Source organism: Solea senegalensis, unplaced genomic scaffold, assembly GCF_019176455.1.
Source record: "Solea senegalensis isolate Sse05_10M unplaced genomic scaffold, IFAPA_SoseM_1 scf7180000015770, whole genome shotgun sequence".
NCBI classification, from domain to species: domain Eukaryota; kingdom Metazoa; phylum Chordata; class Actinopteri; order Pleuronectiformes; family Soleidae; genus Solea; species Solea senegalensis.
This window is the reverse complement of record NW_025321447.1, coordinates 36861-58635: the sequence shown is the minus strand read 5'-3', so window position 1 is coordinate 58635 and position 21775 is coordinate 36861. Positions and strand designations below refer to the sequence as shown.

Below are 21775 nucleotides of genomic sequence, written 5' to 3'. Positions count from 1 at the left end.
AGTATGTCGTCCAAAAATGGACAAAAAAGTCATACTTTAGTATGTCGTCCAAAAATTGACGAATATGTCATACTTTACTATGTCGTCCAAAATTTGACAAAAAAGTCATACTTTAGTATGTCGACCAAAATGAGACAAAAAAGTCATACTTTACTATGTCGTCCAAAAATGGTCAAAAAAGTCATACTTTAGTATGTCGTCCAAAATTGGACAAAAAAGTCATACTTTACTATGTCTTTACTAGTCTTCGTTAAACTTTAGTATGTCGTCCAAAATGAGACAAATGTCATAGTATAGTATGTCTTCCAAAACTGAAACAAAAAAGTCAAACGAAGTCAAACGAAGTTACAAAAATCATAGCTTAATAGGTCATCCAAAAACGGACATAAGTCATACTTTAGTATGTCGTCCAAAATGAGACAAATGTCATAGTATAGTATGTCTTCCAAAAATGTACAAGTCATACTTTAGTATGTCCTCCAAAAATTGACAAAAACGTCATAGTACGTGGTCCAAAAAGTGACAAAAACCATAGTTTAGTATGTCGTCCAAAATGAGACAAACAAGTCATAGTAAAGTTAGTCGTCCAAAAATGGACAAGTCATTGTATAGTATGTCATCCAAAAGTTGACAAAAAAATCATAGTTTACTGTCGTCCAAAAATGGACAGTCATACTTTAGTATATCGTCCAAAATGGGAAAAAAAGTCATCATTTAGTATGTCGTCCAAAAATAGACAAAAAAGTCAGTACAGTATGTCGTCCAAAAAGCAAAGTCGCATTAAAAATGCGATGCTGAAAAGAGGACATGGACCTCGTCCTCGTACAAACACTGCAGAACAGTGTCATTTGTCTCTGTGAGACACGATTAAAGAAAACATTCGTTACCTGAACCATAGTTTTATTAATTCAGTCACAGAAAATCCAAACAAGCAGCGGCCTTCGTTCAGTACAGCAGTGCTCTTCAATCTCAGAAGACGGTAAAAGTTCGTAAACATTAAGGCACCAAAACTCTACAGTCTGAGCCAAATCCGAAAAAAAGAAAAACAGGAAAAAGAAACATGAAGAAAATAAATGGAAAAAAAAAGTAACCAAAGACAAACAAGTCCATACACAGCTTTACAACACCAGTGACTCTGCAGCTTTGACTCCTGTTAAAACCACGTTGTTTTTTAGCTTGCGGCGCTAACACCATCTTAGCTCGACAAACTTGCTCAGAGCTTTATAAGTTAAAGGTTAAATGTTGCGTTTGTTTTTTTTGCGTGGGCACGCTGCAAATTCTGGGATTCCAGCTGCAGTTAAAAGGCACAGTTCAACAAAGAAGGAAGAAAATTCTTACTGACGGCTAGCTTAGCCTAGCATTAAAGACTGGGGAAAAAAGGTGAGTAAATTTGCAATTTTTCCACAGTTTCTTTTCTACAGCTAAAGCTCCCTTGTGCTAATCCTGAGCCCAACAACTGCTGCTGACATGAACGTTAGCTAGCCAGTTAACGTACAGTTTAGCTGAGCATAAAGTTTGAAAAACATCAGAGCCACACAGTGATTTATCGCAGTCGAGCAGATTTAACAAAACAAAAATGTACAAATCTTTTTAGAGCGAATAAGAATCAGTTTTTGTCCAATGTTGCAATTTTTTTATGCCAGGTTTTAATCAATGATCGCGGCGAACAACGATTGTCGAGCAACATAAAAAATAAAAACGGTGTCTGATATGAAATTAAATTTCTATCGTACGAAATTCGCTGCAGCTTCACAGAAAAAAAATAGGGAAAGTTCTTAAAAGTGAGCGATATTCTCTAGTTTTTGCGTTAACTTGCCAAACATGCCACGATACCTAGCTAGCTAACAATGAGCTTGATAGTGTTTTAAACAACAAAAAAAAACCTAGAAGACAAAAATCAAAAATAGATAAACAAATATTTTTGATTTGTTCCTGGATCTAAAAATGGCAACGAAAAAAGTGCAACCCACTGTCCTCTCTGATTGGAAGCTTTTAGCCCTTTTAATATCCCCGCCCCCTGTAGGAGGAGCCAAACTGCCCATGGTTAAACCCCTCCCCTCTCCTCCTGTGTCCTCCCCTCCCCCCCTCATAGGCCCCGCCCCTCCCTCTTGCTCCTCTGAAGAACCTCCTGTGGCCCCTGTTGTTCAGGGTCGAGGGTTTGAATCCCTCCGACTCCTCCCACGTGTCCTCCGTGCTGCAGCCGACTGACAGCGACTCTGAGATGACACTGGGAGACGCGTGACCCGTCCTTTTGGCGCCATAGTGTTTCGGGTGGACGTGGTAGACGTCGCCAGGGGCGGCCACCGTGGAGACGACGGCAAAATGGGACGGGGAGCCAGCAGGGCTGCTGTTGGGCTTCATGGTCGTCATGGAGACGGGGTCGTCAGAGACGAGAGCGAGCTACGAGAGAGGGAGAGGGAGAGAGAGAGAGAGAGAGAGGACAACAGAGTCACTTCTTCCATTACTGCAACAGACTTTTCCAACAGGGTTAGGAAAAGTCCTCTGCTGCCTCCTGTGGTCACTTTGTGTCACTGAGGTAAATCTAGAAAAAGGATTTCAGACGCCGAAGGGACAAAATAAGACATTTGAACTTAGTGATGGAAGCAGCAGCGGATCAACAACTCCTGTGTGCTGTGGTGTAAAATTGTCGTTTTTCTCTATGAGGTTTGGTGTGGGTGAGACGAAGATGTGAACATGTGTGTGTGTGTGTGTGTGTGTACATACTATTGGTCTGTTGTTGAGCGGCGGGTCGACCAGCAGCACGGTTCTCGTCAGACTCTCTCCCTGTTCGTTCCTCACTGAAAAGAAAGAAAGAAAAAAAGCACAGTGAGAGACCCCTCAGCTCCCCCTAATGACCAAAACACAAACTGCATTCAATTAAAGAAAAGTTCACGTACACAGACTAGGAACCACCATCGCTCTGCTGCTGTTAGCATTAGCCACATTAGCAGGAGCAGCCAGACTCTCCAGTGAACCGGGGGCTTGTCCAGACACCGTGTCCCCGTTGTTGACGAGAAGCTGCTCCATCACTCCCCGACTCATGAGGACGTCCTCCGGCGTGGACGATGGCTGGAACGCCAGCGAGGACGGCGGGTACGGGGACATGGTGGGCGGGTACAGGGGGCGACCCGTGCCCGGACCTGGGTGGTAACCCTGCGGAGGAGGAACCTGGTACGGCACAGTCGATGAAGGATACCCGGCCACGTAGCTGGAGTTTGTGGGTGACGCGGCTGCCATGTGGTGCTGTTGCCATGGAAACGAGGTGCAGGGCATCCTGTGGGGAGGAGCCTGTGTGACAGAAAACCCCGTCTGGTTAAAGGAGGGCTCGCTGGGACATGAAGCATCACCGAGTGGTGCCTGGTGTCCGTACTGAGGCGGCGTCGCGGGGTTTGGGGGATAATGAGCGTACGACTCCGGGTGAACAGAGGGGGAGCCGGAGGGAGGGAAGGCAGGGGTGGGTGAGGGAGAACGGGAGGGAGGGTTGGGCTGCAGAGTGTAGGCCTGTTGGAGGGGGAGGAGGTAGAAGTAGGGCGGTAACAGAGGCATGGAGAACGCCTGAGGGGAGAGAAGAAGAAGAAGAAATGTCATATTTCATGACAAAAAAACGCCAAAAACTTTTAAATATGACAAATTCAAAACGATAAAAATAATATCCTCTCTGAAATAACCACGTCTGCAGTGAGGAGCGCCACCAGCAGGAGGCATAACACTATTAATTCAATCTATTTTTATAATAAATGACAACAGAGGTTCCCAAGCACTGGGTCGGGATCCACAGATGGGACGCAGGTGACCTATTTTGGGATGGGGGGAAAAGACAGCCCATGAATTAAGCAATCAATGTGGTTTCCAAACACTGGCTCGCGACACTGGTGAATTGTTTTGGGTCCCAAAAAAACTAATTTTCCCCACTTCTTTACATGAAGACTGATGTGTTATCTTTTAAAATAATGTGGATAAAATGTTTGTTTTTTAAGGAAGATTTAGTGAAGATTCATGTGTTGTTTTCTTTTTTAAATAATGTGCATAGGAAATTAAGTTAGAAATTTTTGTGATTTTGGGTCACGAGAGTTTGCAAAACTTTGTTCTCACATACAAAGTTTGGGAAATGCTGGGTTAAAAGACGAATTGTCGCAGATCTACAACGTATACTAAATAAACTGCTGTGGCGATACTTTGTAGCAAAAGTATTAACCAATAAGAAAATCCTTTAAGGACATTTTAAAAAAAAAAGTCTTATTCCAGATGTTTGTACCTTCACGCCCAGGTTGAAGAAAAACCTCAGAATGTTCAGATCTGCAGAAAAAGAAGAAGAAAAGTCTGATCAGTGACACGTTCAAAGTGAGCTGCTCACGGGTTTATACTGTGTTTACGCTTTTATTTTGACGGGTTCACCTCGAGGAAGGTCGTCCCCCTTCCTGCTGGAGGAGAGTGGTGGAACCGGGGCCATGTTTCCCTTTTCCTCCTGAGGAAAACCAGGATAGAGAGGGTCCTGGTAGAGCTGAGACAGCTTCTGCAGAGGAACCGCTCCTGGGATGGACTGAGGGTGAGGAGGGTGAGCGGTGAGGAAGTGCTGGGAAGAGGGGGGAGGAGCCGCAGACTCTGGCTGCGTGGATTCAGTTTGGGGTGGAGTTTGGAGAGTCGGGGAGGCGGAAACACCGAGGGAGGGGTAAGGCTGCTGAAGTGGGTGAGCATGGAGGTGAGGATGGGGGAAGGAAGTCCCTGGAGCAGGATGAGGTGGCTGAACCTGGATCATCTCAGACTGGGACTGGGAGAAGTGGGTCTGGGTCTGAGACAGAGGCTGGAGGTAAGAAACAGAGGTCGTGGTCTGAGGGAACGAGGTCTGGGTCTGGGGAAGAGAAGTCTGGGTCTGAGGGAGGGAAGTCTGAGGAGAAGAGGCCTGGTACTGAGAGAAGTGGGTCTGAGACTGAGGCTGGAGGTGAGAAACAGAGGTCGTGCTCTGAGGGAACGAGGTCTGGGGAAGAGAAGTCTGGGTCTGAGGAAGAGAGTCATGGTACTGAGAGAAGTGGGTCTGAGACTGTGGCTGAGAGAAGGAGGTCTGGTTCTGGGTCTGGGACTGGTTCTGGATGTGAGGAACCGAGGACTGGACATGTGTGTGCATCTCCTGCAGCACGTTGTGAGTCTGCGGCAGAGACGTCAAACTCCGAGTCTGGGTTTGAATCTGGGACTCAGAGACTTGGCTCTGGTTTTGGGACACAGAAGGTGCAGAGTTTGACACGAGACCTGAAAACAGAAACGTGAAAATGAATTTACAAAAAAATGATGAATGATGATTCGTCTCTTTGTCCATTTTAAGATTTGCTTCTGTCTGTCAACATGTTAACAACCACATTTAGACCACTCACTCTCCCACACCAAACCCCACTGAGAAAATCAGTGATTTTAACATCTCAGCACACAAGAGCTGTTGATCCACTGCTGCCTCCTTCACTAAGTTCAAATGTCTTATAGTGTGAATTCAGCATTTGATATTCTTTGTTCAGATTAACCTCAGAGACACAAAGTGACCACACGAGGCAGCAGAGGACCAGAGCTCCTGTGTCCCCGCCAGCTAAAATCACTGATTTTATCTATGGGGTTTGGTTTGGGAGAGTGAGCGATTTAAAAACATCAGTTTCCTGTTGAAAAAGTCTGTCTAACAGTGAGATAAAGACGTGAACGTGTTCTAAAGACATCGTAGACTTAAACTGAGCATTTAAAAAACCCGAACTATGCCTTTAAACTTAATATCTTCATGTCAGAGAATCACTGAAGGACACTTAAGTGAATTTAAGGTTTTTCTTACTTCGAGCAGGAGCTTCTTGAGTTTGAGCCGCATGATGAGGAAGAGATGAAGAGGAGTCGGAGGGTGGACTGGGGGAGTGAGGGAGCGAGGCACGGTGGAGGGAGGAGGACGGGAGGAAACCCTGAGCTGTGACAGGAGAAGGAGCGATGGGGGCGATGAAGGTGGGAGACGGAAGAGGAGGGGCGGAGGATTTAACAGGAAGCAAGGAGGAGGACGATGAGGTAGGAGAAGAGGAGGAGAAGGCGGGTAAAGACGGGGGTGACGAGGCAGTGGGGAGGACAGGGGTGAGGAAGGCGAAAACGGAGGCAGAGCAGGGAACTGCGAGAGGTGGCGCTCCACTCGTCACAGAGGGTTTAGAGTGCAGGGCGACGGCAGCAGCTGTAGGAGTTGGTTTCGTGGTCGGGGCAGCACAGGTGCGCGGAAGGGCGGGGCTAGAGGGTGGAGTTGGAGAGGTGGTGTATGAAGGAGGTGCAGCAGCAGTGGTCGCCAGTGGTGGAGTGCAAGATTTGGGTCTTTGTCCAGCAGAGGGAGACAATGCTCCGGTGTCCTCGTCTGGACTCCTCTGTAAAATAAAGTGTTAAAGTTACAGACACGAAGACTTTTATTCTGAAAACCTTTATTCTGTGTTCAAGTGTGGACAAAGAAAATTAAACTTTTATTTTGAAAACCCACAAAATTGAGTTTCAGTGAAGGCGAACACAAATGAAGACTTTTATTCTGAAAACCGCAAGGTTGTGTTTTGGCACGGATGAGAAGAAACTCAGATTTTATTCTGAAAACTGCTTCCTGTTTACACCTGAACCTGGTCACGTTAACTCACCGTCTTGTTCCTCTGCGATTTCCTCTTCTCTCCCTGCTTCCCTCCGTCCACCTGCGCGGAATAATTAAAAAAAAACATCAGACTGGGGGTGTCTTCACTCAGGTCCTCATGTAAAAAAAGCCTAATCTCGTTTCCAGTGAACTCACTCTGAGGGCGGGGAACTCTTGCTCGTCTCGGAGCTGGATCTCCTCCTCCTCCTCCTCCGCCGCCTCTATGTCTTTGGACAGAAGCTCCGCCTCCTTCACACTCTCCACCAGGCTAATGGACTTCCTGCAGAGACACGCGCATGGAAAACTTTGATCACGCCATCTGTGGCGTTAAAAATACATGAGGTTGCAGAAGCAGCCCTGACCTGACGGGTTTGGCTCCGCCCTTCTCCTCCGCGTTGACCTGCGGGGACCACGAGTGCTGCTTCTGGACACGCCCATTAAAGCCCGGCGCCGCCACTTGAGAGCCAGAGGAGGACTGAGACGCAAGTTTCCCCCGACCTCCGTGTCCGTTGCTGAGTCTCTTGTCTTTGACCACAGTGCTCCAACTGCTTTCCTCACTGGGAGGACGCAGACGCCACAGAGGGACTTGTCTACACACACACACACACACACACACACACACACACACACACACAGTGCAATAAGTGTAATGCCGAATTCAAACAAATAAGACATTTGAATTCACTGATGGAGGCAGCAGTGGATCAACAACTCCTGTGTGCCGTGATGTTAAAATCACTGATTTTCTCTATGGGCTTTGGTGTGGGAGAGTGAGTGCTTTACAAACGTCCAATTCCAACAACAGTGAGATAAAGACGTGGACATGTTCTCATTTGCACTTCTAAAAAAAAGCAGAAATATTGTGGAGCACTCACTTCTTTCCCAGTTCTTCTATGTGAACGACCACCATGTCGCTGTTGGGAGGCACTTCCTTAACAGTGGCATTGTAGCTCCGCCCACTGCTCTCAAGACGAACCTAAAGGTAACGCACACACACCCACACACTGAAAAAAAAAATGCACTGTATAAGAATAAAATAACTCAGGATTTAAACACAAACCTTGCAGCGGTCGCCCACAGTGTACTGCATCCCCGCAGCGATGCAGTAGTCCATCTTTTGTTGGGCTGAGAATTAAAAAGAAACAAAATTGTTCATTCATTTATTTTTCAATCTGTAAATTTAACCTCAGAAGTCCAGAAAAACTGACTCACTCTCCCACACCAAACCCCATAGAGAAAATCAGTGATTTTAACATCAAACTTCTGTTCTACAATCGTGACACTGTGACCTGTTGTTACACTGTGTGTTACCTCTCTTTGTCTTGTGCCAGAAGTCGTAGTCTATGTTCCTGAACAGAGTCGGGTTCAGTGAACGTCTCACTCTCTCAGGCAGCTGCCGGCCACGCCCGCGGCCCTGGCACACATACACACATACAGTTATTCAGTGCTCTGGATAAACTCCTAAAATGTTCTTCAGTGAACTAACTCCCAATATTTCCCATTTTTGTCACACCTGGTGAGTGTGTGTGTGTGTGTGTGTGTGTGTTACCCTGTAGCTGTGTCTTGTAGAAGTTTCGTTTTCCACCCTGCATCACACACAGACACACACGTGTATAAGTTTAACAGTTTTCTGTAGTAAAAAGAGCAAATATGTAAGTAAAGGGAACATCAAGTAGGAATAATTTAAACAAATGTTACAAAAGAACAAATAAATATTTACTGAGGAAAAGTTTGCTTGTTTAGGTAGGGTGCAAATCGGCAAAATGGTCGATAAAATTCAAAATGGCCGACTTCCTGTTGAGTTGAGGCCATGGTTAGTCGACTTTTTTGTTCGTCTTGGTCGCACTTTCACCAGACCTGACCTCCATGCAAGGATTCAAGAGTTTTTATGCACATTAATCCTCTCAAACATGACCGCAAAGCCACAGATAGAATAATAATCTGAAGGACTAACGATCGGCTCCTCCCACAAATTCGTGCCAGGAGCCTCTTCGTTTACAAAATGACCAACGTTACTGAAATACTGATGTTGCCAAGTGCTTCAAAAACACATCAAACACAAAAAATAATACAAAAAAATACTTGCTGCCAAAAAAGTCCCACTAATCTTATTATTTAACACTAAATATTAAAAAAAACATTTGGTGTATTATCAAAACGTCACAAAAAAACTGTTATGCCACAAAACATATTATGGACTATGGACACCTTTTTGGGGGGGAATGTTGAAGTAATACGATTCTTAATCACTTTAAATCTTGAACGCAGCTCCCCCTTGTGGCTCTTCCAGGAACTATGCCAATATTGCATTTGCAAATTCTCCATTAAAACCGTCTCCTACCACAGCGGCCCGTCCGCCTCCACGTCCGACTCGTCGCTGCTCTGACACACGGTCATGCTGTCGTCACTCAGGAGGTCAGAAGGTCGTCCGGTCCGCTGACACATGCCCAGGGCGCCGCGCTCCACGCAGAACACGCCCTCGTACAGCAGCTCGTACAGGAGCGCTGCGCCGAAATGAGAAGACAAAATACTTTTATTACTTATTTAACGACAATAAACATCATTAAATATAAACCTCGGAGAGTTCGACCTCACAAACGCTGCTACTTTTTTAAAAACGTCGATCTCATCTCTGTCGTACGTGTCTCGCGATAAATCAGTCACACACAGAGAACCGTTTCATTTACAGGCGTCGCAATGGCGACCAGATTAACCTTAATCTGAGACACTCACACTGGCAGACGGCCGAGCTCTTCATGTGTCTAATGGGATAGACGCTGTCGTAGTGATTCCCGTTCAGGAAACACAACTGCACCTGAGACAGAAAAACAAATGACTATTATCATTATTCTGAGTCTGTGTTTAATCTTTAAGAGGAACACGTTGTGACGCGCTGAATAAAAAGGCTCACTTTGTCCTTGAAGTTCTTGTCTGTGATGTTGACCGGAGGTTTTCCAGGTTCCTGGAAGATCAGGAAGTCCCGCCTACACGGAGAGAGAGAGAGAGAGAGAGAGAGAGAGACACTTTAATTAGACATATTTTAACCAGTAGCGAGACACTACAACTTCCTATTACAATTAATGACTAAAATATTTATTACAATTCACATTATTATTGCGATAAATTTGTAAACCAATTCTAGAAAAACACTAAAATCACTTTATCAAAAAGTGATAAGAAAACATTCATATTCCGAGATAATAAAACATTCATAGTCTGAGATTGGAAAATGTTCACATTCAGAGATTAGATAACATCCACATTCTGAGATTACAAAATATTCATATTCACAGATTGCAAATGTTTATTCATAACATCCACATTCTGAGATTACAAAATATTCATATTAGATAACATCCACATTCTGAGATTACAAAATATTCATATTCACAGATTGCAAATGTTTACATTCACAGATTAGAAAACGTTCACATTCTGAGATTACAAAATATTCACATTCCAGGATTATAAAATGTTCGCATTCCGAGATTAGAAAACGTTCATATTGCGGGATTAGAAAACGTTAATATTCTGGGATTAGAAAACGTTCACATTCTGAGATAAATAAATAGTCACAGTCAGCGATTAGAAAACATTCACATTCTGGGATTAGAAACCGTTAATCTTCAGTGATTAGAAAACGTACACATTCTGGGATTAGAAAATGCTCACATTCAGAGATTAGAAAACATTCTTTCATTATAAAGATATTTATTAATTTCATCCATGTAAACAGAACATGTAACTACAGCCTCTGTCCACCAGGGGGTGAAAACACGTTAAAGGATTATTTTCTCATCATCAAATTGAACTTACTTGTACATGGCAGCCAGTGCGCTGATCTCCACTTCACCCACCCATTGCTGAAAACAATGCACAAATTCTTTTTGAAATCGTTAAGAAATCTTAAAGACAAAATCGCAATAAAACAACAAATTATAGCAACGTTTTAACGAGGAAAATCACTTATAGTTGAAAGTTCTTACCTGAGGATCCTGAAGTTTTGACAGATAATCCTCAAAGTCGCCTTCAATAAACTGAAAAACAGTTGGGTAAAACAACTATGAAACAAGTAAATATAATATTAAATATTCAGGAATATAAGTCAGTAAGTAAAAACATAAAAAAAAAAAAAACATTTTAAGGGGGAAAAAACAGTGATTTTTTTCACTGTTTCTTTAGTATTTTGTTGAGTCAAGCCACCGTTTACCGTCATATTTTGTTTCATTTATATTCACAAATAACAGCTGATGCTCGCAGTTATTGTTGTTTATAAATGAATTAGGTGACTTAGGTGAATTATTGTGTTTTTGAAGAATTACAGCAGGTGCTTTTTGCTAATAACTCACCACACGTTTGACTAATCAGAAATCAGAAACACCCTTTCAGTTCTTTTGATTTGTATGAATAAAACTCCACAGTAAAAGGAACATGTTTGAATAAAAAGGTTTATTTACCGCCTCGTAGCTTGATCTGTTCTGCTTCAGAAACTCCACGCACTTGGCTCGAACTTTGGTGTGAAGGCTCTGACAGTGGAGCACCTGAGAGAGGTCAAAGGTCAAGATTTACAAGAAAATCACATACAAAAATCAACACCAATGTTAAAAAAATGTTACTTTTACTTTTAACAATTCACATGGATGTAAAAAGACTTTTAAAAATGTTCTGACATTAAAAGAAACTGTCACTTTCATTTTTATAAATAACATCTCAATGTGCAATTTAAAAGACATAAAAAAAATAAAGAACTATAAAATATAAATGCAGTATTATTTTTAATCTCTTCTTAAACTGGCACCTCAGTGTTTGTTAAAAAGTCCATCACAAACGGAACCCCATTAAGATAGGTCGCGATTCAACGCTTTACGAGTGAAAAGTTGTTAAAATATTGTTATTATTAACTTTCAGATTACGGTGAAGACACGATGACTTGCTCTGGTTTCACTCGGCTAACACAATTCACCTGTTTTAGCCCGCATTAGCACAACAAACGGAGCCAATCATTGCTCATCACCTGCGCTCCATTAGCTTCTGAGAAACTTTGGGCTAAAGCGTGACATTTTGTTTTTCTCCCCACTGTTATCTCTTTACCTGCTCCGCGACAGCTCTGAACAAACACGACCCGTCCTTGGCAATCTTCTTCCGATGCAGACCTATCGATCTCAGGTAGTCGTCCATGGCTTTCTCCGCTCCCCTCTCGTCGGTGCTCGTGTGTCCGCAGCCCTCCATGCTAACCTAGCCGCTGAAGTTAGCTGCTGAAACTGCGTTAACCTGCGCGCTGGTTCGCTGACAAACTTTCACACGCCGCACGGCTACGACTCCCAAAATCGTCGCCGAGGCGGAAAAAAGTTCATGTATGACTTCCAGGAGAGAGCCGGAGACGCGGCGGCTGAGTGTGGTTTCGTTTCCCGGGAAGCGTCTCGCCTCTGAAGCCGCTCCTGGTTGTCAGAAAGTGAAAGTAGAACTTCGGCTTGGCTAGGCGTTAGCAAAACTGGCTAACACCTAGCAACCTGCTAGCAAAACGCCCCCCTTCGTCCTCTGACGGTGTCAAGTTACACACAAGCCAGTCACACAAGATCCGGTTTGACTACCAAAGTAAAAGACAGACCTTTTTTTTATTTATTTTTTTTATTTTTTTTTTTAAAGTAGGCCACAAAGAATAAAAACATATAGTAGAATAAATAACATTACATATATATGTATAAATGTAACATGATTTAACATCCTCCGTATGGCGGCAGTCAATATAAGTTGTATATTTTTTCTAATTATTTGTATAACTTTGGGAGGTTAAATTCCTTTATTCATATTTTAACAATAATACTTATTATTTTTATTATTATTATATTAAAATGAAGAAAAATACTTTGTCTATCAAAATAAAAGTCCCTATTTTGAGTACATGAGTGTGTTCTGACTCATGAGTAGTCGTGATATTAAACAACAGTAACGTGTACTTCTACCACTGTATTACTGCAACAATAAGGCCGCCCCACAACTCCCACAAGTGGGGTGTGTTCGTTTTCCCTGAGCAGGACTATCACGTGGTGGATTCACCAGAGCAGCGTGGATACCCCGCGGGACTCCGCCCACCGTGGGCTGCGTGCAGCTGCGGGACACCAGAAACACCACAGGAGGGCGCTACTGGAAAACAAATGTCAGGGGAAAAAAAGACTTTCAAAATGTAAAATAAATGTTTAGAACTGTGTAAGGGAGTTAAAGGGATAGTTCAGGGTTCTTAAATATTAAGCTCATGCTGTTTATATTCTGGTTAATCACCATATACAAACAATATGTATTATTCTTGTAATATTTAACACATATCTGTATTTGTATATTCATACTTGTCTTTGCTGCTGTAACACTGAAAACATTCCATGTTGTGCTTCTGCGTTGTGAGCGCCCCCTGCTGCCAGAACCAGCAGCTCCTGTTTCCCCCGTGAGTTTAAATCACAGATTTTCTCTATGGGGTTTGGTGTGGGAGAGTGAGTGGTTTACAAACTTCAGTTTCCTGATGCAAAGGTCTGTCTAACAATGAGATAAAGACATGAATGTGTTATTAAGACATGGTAGGAAACCAAAGACAGTGAACTGTCCCTTTAAAGTGACCTAGATCAAGTGTATGAAACAAACTGATGCACTGATGGCGTCCTTCTCCCTCAGCCCTTGATCTTTGACCTTTGAGCAGAAAGTGATGTCTCCTCGTCTTTTTCATCCCTCAGCTCGCTACCTCACCTGTCTCCTTTCCTCCTCCCTCCCTCATCTCCTTTCACCCTTTCCTCTCCTCTAACACTGTGAAATCTAATAATACATGAGTGAGAGTCCCCTCGCCCTCCCACAGCCCCCGCGCCGCTCGCTGATTTGACAAGCGCACAGCTGCTCCCGGCCAATCAGCAGGCCTCCTGCCGGCCACCATGGAGACCTACAACATGCCAGGTAACCACGGTAACGGCCGAGAGGGGGGGACAGGACCCATGGTGCTTGACACTTATCCTCCCACTCGTTCAGTGAATGTGGCGTGTGACCTTCACGTCTGTTTCTCTCTGGTTTCTGAGCGACTGTGTTTGAATGGTCTCTGTGTCCTCGGTGAGACCAAACACACAGAAATACGCTGAAACACTGCTTCTGCTGCCGTGTCACGTGACGCACTCACACCTGAGGATCACATGACCACAAAGAGACAGAAAAATGAGCACAAAAGACAAAAAACACAACAAAGAGACAAACTGCAGACAAAATTTGACCATTAAGACTCAAAGCGATCACAAAGAGACCAAAACAGTCCAAAGAGAGACAACGTGTCCACAGAGAGACAAAAAAGGACTTCAAAGAGACAAAACAATTCCACAAAGAGACAAAACAACAAATGTCCTCCGACATGTGATCATAACCAGCAGGGTCACGTCCGTGTGACCTTTGACGACGCGGACAATCAGATGAAATCAAACTTTATTGATCATTGCAGCAGCGAACAGTAACAGGATACAGCAGTTAACCTTCAAAACAAAAGAGATGAAGTGATGAGTGTCATGCTCGTGTGTCTGTGTGTGTGTGTGTGAAGTAAAGTGATGATGAAACGTGCAGGTAGAGATACACTTCTTACTCCGACCACAGGAGGGCGCTCTGTGGTCTCTGCTTTTATATTATATATATATATATGTTTTTTTAATCTTTCTTTATTTTCACTGAACCTTCAGGTTTGGTAAAGAGTTATTATTATTATTATTATTTTAATTGTTGTTCTTTTTATAAATTAAACAGTTAAATATTCTCAAATGATTTCTGTCTCATTAAAACTACATAGGGTGCAACTTTAAATGAAGACATTTCAAGCTCTTACAGGAGCCTCGCGTAGTAAGTATGTAAACACAAACACATATTATTATCAATATACAACACAAATATTAGAAATATAATCACCGTCCGACAGAAACCATGTGACCTCAAAAATCCCCCAAAAAGAACAAAGAAACGTCTCAAAATCACGACAAATGACATGCATCGATTTTAGCCACTTAACAAAACTCAGTTAATGAAATCTATGTCAGTTTAAGTCTACGTTGTCTTAAGAACGCGTTCACGTCTTCATCTCACTGTGAGACAGACTTGTCCAACAACACCAAACCCCATAGAGAGAATCAGTGATTTTAACATCACAGCACACAGGAGTCGTTGATCCACTGCTGCCTCCATCACTAAGTTCAAAAATATCATTTTGTCACTTCGGCATTTGAAAAACATCATTCAGATTCACCTCAGTGACACAAAGTGACCACACGAGGCAGCAGTAGACCAGCCGCTCCAGTGTCCCCGCGAGCTTAAATCACTGATTTTCTCTATGGGGTTTGGTGTGGGAGAGTAACCTGTTTTCCCAGCTGATTGTTAAAATGAAGTTATTTCGCAACTTTTACTGAAAACCTTTTAGCGACAGTTAAAACTTTAGGCGTTTTATTTTCTCTGCGACAGATCGGACAACAAAAGAGTCTCAAAGTAACGGGAGGATTTTGAGGGGCGTGGTTTGTGAAGGACGAGAGCGACAGGCAGTAAATATGTGACGCGGTTAAACAGCGAGGAGTTCTGTGGGCGGCGTCAGCGTCAGCAGGCAGCGACATCATCACGAGCAGGATGCAAAAAACGTCTTCAAAAAAACAGTTCTCAGTGCATCGAGCAGTTTGTTTACATCCATCACTTCAACAGTCCAGAGGAAGCAAGGAAGCAAGGGAGGAAACAAGGAGTGAGGGGGGGGGAGAGAGGAGAGGGCGTCAAGAGAGGAGGAAACAGGGAAGGAAAGATTCAACTAGTGAGGAAACAAAAAGAGAGGAAAGGAGATGGTGTCAGGACACGAGTGAGGAAATGAGGAAAGGAAACGAGAACAGAGGAGGAAACTAGTGAGGAAAGGAAGGGAGAGAAAGGGGAAAGGAGGCAGTTGGTGAGGAAACAAGGAGATGAAAGGGATGAAGGAGAGGAAGAAAGGGAGAAAGGATGGGAGGGGAGGAAACAAGGAGTGAGCAGGAGAGGAGAAAAAAGGAATCAAGGAGAGGAAACAAGGAAAGAGAACAGGAGAAGCAAAGAGAAGTAGAGAAGAAGGCAGGAAATGAGGAGATGAGAGGTAGGAGAGGAAGAAAGGGAGGAAGGAGAGTTTATTAAGAAGTTGTCAGACCAAGGTAACAGAGAAACGAGTGTTTAGAAGAAGAGGAGGAAGAGGAGGAAGAGGAGGCTGAAAGGGGGCGTGGCTTCAGAGAGATGAGTGTAGTGATGGGGATGAGAGGAGATAAATCTCTCCATCCTGCTCGGTCAGAGAGCAAGGGATGAAGAGGAGGGAGAGACGACGATGATGATGACGATGAAGGTGCAGCAATGTGTGTGTGTGTGTGCGGCCGCGTGTGCAGACGCTGCACATGTTTGTGTGAGCGCTGATTGTCTCCGTGCACGTATGAGCGGTGCGTGTGCACGTCGCCCGGCGCGTCCGCCACTCCACCGCCGCCGGCGTTAGCATTAGCGTGTTTGACCTTGCAGTGCAGACGCAGACTGTCCCGCCTCTTGGCGCTGTAAGGGCAGAGGTCGCAGGTGAACGGCCGCTCGCCCGTGTGCACGCGCACGTGCTCCACCAGCTTGTTGGCCGTCCGCGTCAGGTGACCACACCGGTCGCATCGGTACTGGTTGCCTTGGCGATGACCCTGGAAGTGAACCAGCAGCTCCTGTTGCCCTGGAAACGACCTCTGGCAGATGCGGCAGCGATGCTCAGAGCTGCTCGTCTCTGGCTGGGTTACCATGGCAACTGCAGGAGCCCTGCTGGAGGAGAGGGAGGGGGGAGGGAGGGTGACGACGGGGCAGCTGAGAGTCACACACACACACACACACACACACGGTAGAACAAACAATAAACAAACATCAGAACGAGTCGTAAACACAAGTTAAGACAAACAAAAACAAATAAAAAGTAACCTGGCGTCTCCGTTGACGCCCGCGTCTCCATGCACGTGTGTGTGGGCGTGAACGCTCATCTCTGCCTCCTGATTGGTCGAGTGCTCACACACACAACAGTGCAGCGAGAAGGAGCCGCGCTCCCATTGGCGGTGTTCCGTCATGTGACTCTGGAAGAGGACACGCCCCTCCGTCTCAAACCCGCACACATGACACCTGTGGGGGTGGGGCATAAGACGCAGCAACAGGTTAAAAAAAACAAAAAAAACACACAAAATAGAAACTGAAAAACTTTATTAAAATGTTTTCTAGAGCCACCATCAGGTCAAAGTGAGGAGAGGAGAGGAAAGGAGAAATCAGGTGACAAAATTACATCATATTCAAGAATAAAGTGTGTGTGTGTTCTTGTGCTTCTAACATGTGGGGACCGAGTACATATGAGCACCTAGTGAGGACACTTTAATAAATTGGGGACAATTTTTAGACAAGTGAAATGTTTGTGTGTGTGTATGTCTGTGTGTTACCTGTAGAAATAACCCGTAGTTTGATCTCTGCTGACGGTGGTTTGAGTTTCTTTGAAGTCAAAAACAAAACAAACAGTTTACTCTTCTCTTCAGTGATTCATGGGAAAATGTCCCTCTTTTTAATATTCTCGCTCTCTAATGATGAGTCTCACAGGAAGTTATCACAGTGAGTACTTTCATCTTTGCTATGAAACCCAGAGGACATAAAATAAATCTGTAAAGACTGACAAAACACTAATAATTATAATAATATTATAAAAAATATTAAATATGAGTAAAACTTAACAGATAATATTAAACATAAATTCACTATATTTTTACATTTTACACAAAGACGAATGTATTTATTTGAGTTCTATTCAGTTATTTATAATATAAATCTTTATAATAAGTATTTGTGTTTTATTTTTATTTACTTATATAAAACCTAAAATATAGAACATCAGATGGATTTAGTAATTTTGAGGTTATTATTACATATTTCTACCTGTCTGTCCAGATAATCTAGGGAATTGTTAAGTTTTTATTGCTAAAATATACAAATATAATATGTAAAAATATGATATTACAAAATATGAAGGTCAAGAAGATATATATAAGGAATACGCGGAATAAAATTTAGTGAAGCAAAAACCTTTGTACATAAAAACAATAAAAGTCAGGCGTCGTCTTAAAATGTTTGGCAACGGGAATGCTAACGGCAGCGGCGGCTAATCGTGGTATTATGTAGTAGTAATTTACCTTGTACAGGTTCATGGGCGTTCACAAGTGTGGGAGGGCGGAGCGAGTCCACATTCAGCTTCAAAACAGGACTAAAGAAAAACACAGGTATGTTGTATGATGTAATATCTGTATATCATGACTAGGGATGGGAATCGGTATCGGTCAGTATTGGTTGGTATTGGTCGGCATCAGTCAGTATTGGTCGATATTGGTTGGTATTGGTCGGCACCAGTCAGTATAGATCGGTATTGGTTGTATCGGTCAATATCAGTCAGAATCGGTTGGTATCGGTCAGTATTGGCCAGTGTCGGTCAGTATTGGTCAGTGTTGGTCAGTATTGGTCAGTATCGGTCAGTATCGGTCAGTCTTAGTCTTAAGGTCACATGTTACCTGCTCCTGATGGGCGGAGTCGACCTCTCCATCAGCTGACCGGTGGATTTAGTGACCCTCTCTGTACGAACACACACACACACACACACACATTAATGTGAGAACATGAAAACAGAGGATGAACGAGTGAACGTTTGTTTGTTTACCTGACAGCTGGTGCAGCAGCGTTGACGCCAGGTTCACCGACATGTCCTGCCACAGCACCGCCCTCAGACACTGATCCTCCATTTTGGCTCCAAAGAAAAGCTGCTCCTCCGCCTTCACTCGGGAAAACACCTGGTCAGCCATGTTGGTTCCGGGGAGGAGCCGGTCGGCCATCTTGGCTCCTGACGGGAACGCCTCCTCCATCTTCACTCCGGAGAGACACTTGCTGTGGCCGAGCTTTGGCCGCTCTGACAGGTGTTTCGTCTTCAGCAGAAACTGGTCCTCCATCTTGGCTCCGGAGAGAAGCTCCTCCGCCATCTTGGCTCCGTCCTGAGCCTCCATTTTCACTCTAAAGTGAAACTCGTTGACGCCGACAGCCGCCTCGGTACCAACGTGGGGCCCTCGAGGGAAGAAACCGTCCTCCATCTTGAGGCCAAGGAGACAGCGGTCGGCCATTTTGGCTCGGGGGAGCAGGTGCTCAGTTGTCCTGTTGCTGCTGAGACTCTGCTCCTCTGTTTTTATGGCGAACAGACGGCAGCTCTGCATTTTGGGCGGGAATGAGGTCATCTCTGTGGCGAGCGGTCGCTCGTGGATGAGGTCAGAGATCGCCACGGCGTCCACCTCCATCGGCTCTTCTTCTTCTTTGACCCTGACGCCATGACAGTGCTCCTCCTGTCGCTCTGTGATCGGACGGCAAGAAGCAACATTAATTGTTTGAAATCAAAAACGGTGTGAAAGTTTTGATGAGCGTGCAGGTTTTACCCGCCAGTTTCCTCAGCAGGTCAGAGGCCAGTGTGTCCGGCGTCGCGTTGCCGTCGGCCGTGTGCGTGAGCGGCGGCGGGTCTGGACTGGCCCCAGGGCCGTCTGGTGAGAGAGCGGGGCCGGGCTCGTCCTGCTGACCGCCGCGTGCTTCCGGGTGGGCCTCACGCCGCTCAGGCTCTGCCTCCACTTGGCTCCCAGGATGCACTTGGACTTTCTGCGTGGCCTCTGTTCACGAGAAGGTTTTTGTTTACAGGTCAAAAGAATGTGGACGGCTAAACGTCGACACTCGAGCTGAAACCCACACCAAACCCCATAGAGAAAATCAGTGATTTTAGTTCACGGGGATGTGATGTGTGATGTTAAAACCACTGATTTTCTCTATGGACTTTGGTGTGGGAGAGTGAGTGGTTCACATCAAAGTCATTTGAAATCCTTTGAACATGTTCTTAAAGATATCGTCGACTTAAACTGACATAGATTTTATTATATTATACACGTGAAGTGTCTGTAATTGTTTTTAATCCAAATATTCTTTTATTTTTGAGGACAAAAGAGTCGTAAAGCAGCCGAAGATTAACCAGAAATAAAAGATAATCAATAATGTCACTGTGTGTGTGCGTGTGTGTGACCTTGTCAGGACCAGGCCTGCTCATGGAGACAAAACCTGGTCCTAACGAGACAGAACCTCAAATCTGGAACTGGTTAAAGTTTAGGACAAAAGAACTGTGGTGTGTGTGTCTATGTGTGTGTTTGTGAGTCTGTGTGTTTCCATGTGTGTTTTTGTGTATGTGTGTGTCTGTGTTACCTGACAGCCTGATCAGGAGGTCGGACGCCATCTTGGTGCTGACATCAGGGCTGAACAGAGAGGTGGCTGCTGGGAAAGGGCTTGAACCTTCGGCGCGCGCGTCCGCCGTGTGTTCACCGCACACGGCGCCTGTGTGTGTGTGTGCGGGGTGTGTGTGTGTGTGTGTGTGTCGTTTGGCCACATCAGAGGGAGGCTGCAACACACTCGACCCACGCTTCATGGCGTGTGTGTGTGTGTGTGTGTGTGTGTGTGTTTGAAAAAGAGAGGGAGTCAAAACTCAGGAGAGAGGGAGGAGGGCAAGAGAGAAGGAAGACAAGGAGGAGGAGGAGGAGGAGGAGGAAGGCAGTGTTGCTAAAATAAGACGAGTGTGTTCTTCATCGTATGGAGGTGAGGAAAGCATGATAGAGAGAGGGAGAGAGAGAGAGAGAGAACGAGGGAGGATTCAGACTGAGCTGCTGCTCGCTCTCATTGACCTGAAAGAGAGAGAGAGAGAGAGAGAGGGAAGGAAGGGTGGAGGGAAGGGGCATGAAAGAGGGAGGAGAGAGGATGAAGGGCGAGAGAGGACAGAAGGGAATGGAGGCAGAAAGAAAGAGAGAGAGAGTGATGGGGAAATGAAGGGAGGAGAAGGAGGAGAAGAAGAAAAGCACAAAGTGAATCTGTGAATGAATAAATGAGTGAAATAGAAACGTTCCAATGATACGGAGGATAAATCATCCCGGTTATCGCCATGGTAACGGCCCCCGCCGAGCTCGTCTCCTGCCCTGACCTTCCCCGATCAATTCTGATCAATGATCGTCAGTGATCGCTCATCACTTCACCCACTCTTTCACCACTCATTCATTCATTCATTCATTTAACACGGTTCTGGTTGTAAATAATTCATAATGACATTATTACATAAATGTGTCGTTACACAAAACAGCCACCTGTTCACAAGATAAACATGAATTTAATTAATTTAATTTATGTAAAGAAAAGTGCATAATAATATATTTATTTATTTTAATAAAACGTATGAATCATTCATAAATATTCGAATTACAATTTTCAAATTAAATTTAACACAATTTAAAATAATTGCCAAAAATGGAATACAATATTTAAAAAGCTATAAATAAAAATTGAAAAAAAAACGTTTTTAAACACACAAATACAAATAAATACAAAATAAAACATTTAATTTAGTGCCTTTAATTTAATTTAATTCAAACTATAGTTGTAAAACTTAAACTCTCATTAAAAAATACACATAATTTAAAAATTCTACTTCTACCATTAAAAAGTAAACTTATGAGTACAATTTAAAAAATGCAAATGATTGTAAAAATGTAACAAATCACTTTTAATAAAAATATGACTTAAAACATGTTTTAATTGTAAATGATTGAACATATTGAATTTAATCTATACACATATATATGTATATACATATAATTAAATAAATAAATTAAAATAATTGAAAATTGTTTTAAATAAAAATTTACTTTTAAATATTCTATTTAAAGTATTCATTTTTTATTTAAAGATATATATTTAATAAAGAAATAAATGTTGTACGTATGAAATTAATTGAGAGATTATAGATTAAAGATTAAAGATGATGAAGTCATTAGATGAAGTTGACCGGGACGTGTCCGTCTGTCTGTCCCTCATCGACCCCGCTTCTCTCCGTCTCCAGGCGACACAGTGCGGGCTTCTGCTGCCGTTGCATCCGGCCGGGAGGCGAGAGAGACCGGGCAGCGGTTTCCTCCCTAACCCCGTCCCTCTCCCTCGGTGTCACAGCCCCGGAGCCCCGGCGTCAGATCGTTGTGCCCCACACACACACACACCTCCTCTTCCTCCTCCTCCTCTTCCTCTTCCTCCAGCATCATGGCTGCGCGGCTCCGG

General features: G+C 44.0%; 2 protein-coding genes across 2 annotated transcripts; both read right to left on the bottom strand.

The window, feature by feature from the left end:
• Positions 1-883: 883 nt before the first annotated feature.
• On the bottom strand, positions 884-12143 carry otud4 (OTU deubiquitinase 4). The gene is made up of 20 exons (XM_044017726.1): positions 11708-12143; positions 11074-11157; positions 10603-10653; positions 10433-10479; positions 9528-9600; positions 9350-9431; positions 8958-9120; positions 8166-8202; positions 7928-8030; positions 7677-7741; positions 7492-7592; positions 6979-7206; positions 6773-6896; positions 6627-6677; positions 5807-6368; positions 4396-5244; positions 4256-4296; positions 2898-3555; positions 2725-2798; positions 884-2400 (listed from the first exon to the last, which is right to left on the bottom strand). The coding sequence occupies exons 1-20, from the start codon at positions 11843-11845 to the stop codon at positions 2002-2004; spliced, it is 3930 nt and encodes a 1309-aa protein (XP_043873661.1). The 5' UTR covers positions 11846-12143; the 3' UTR covers positions 884-2001.
• Positions 12144-15595: 3452 nt separating this feature from the next.
• On the bottom strand, positions 15596-20152 carry LOC122762522 (zinc finger protein 562-like). The gene is made up of 8 exons (XM_044017722.1): positions 19889-20152; positions 19084-19308; positions 18324-19001; positions 18178-18238; positions 17806-17876; positions 17065-17113; positions 16562-16756; positions 15596-16408 (listed from the first exon to the last, which is right to left on the bottom strand). Exons 1-8 carry the CDS (start codon positions 20106-20108, stop codon positions 15760-15762), a joined length of 2148 nt encoding a protein of 715 aa, XP_043873657.1. The 5' UTR covers positions 20109-20152; the 3' UTR covers positions 15596-15759.
• Positions 20153-21775: the final 1623 nt, after the last annotated feature.

What these genes read in the sequence shown, in the direction of transcription:
- otud4 (XM_044017726.1), bottom strand. Translation starts at nt 11,845, where the DNA reads ATGGAGGGCTGCGGACACACGAGCACCGACGAGAGGGGAGCGGAGAAA. An exon ending in CTACAAGACACAGCTACAGG is followed by an intron (nt 8,031 to 8,165) that starts GTAACACACACA and finishes TATGTGTGCCAG; the next exon opens with GGCCGCGGGCGTGGCCGGCA. An exon ending in CGCTCAACAACAGACCAATA is followed by an intron (nt 2,401 to 2,724) that starts GTATGTACACAC and finishes CCTCTCTCGTAG; the next exon opens with CTCGCTCTCGTCTCTGACGA.
- LOC122762522 (XM_044017722.1), bottom strand. Translation starts at nt 20,108, where the DNA reads ATGAAGCGTGGGTCGAGTGTGTTGCAGCCTCCCTCTGATGTGGCCAAA. An exon ending in CGCCCATGAACCTGTACAAG is followed by an intron (nt 17,114 to 17,805) that starts GTAAATTACTAC and finishes TTGACTTCAAAG; the next exon opens with AAACTCAAACCACCGTCAGC. An exon ending in ACTACGGGTTATTTCTACAG is followed by an intron (nt 16,757 to 17,064) that starts GTAACACACAGA and finishes CCACCCCCACAG; the next exon opens with GTGTCATGTGTGCGGGTTTG.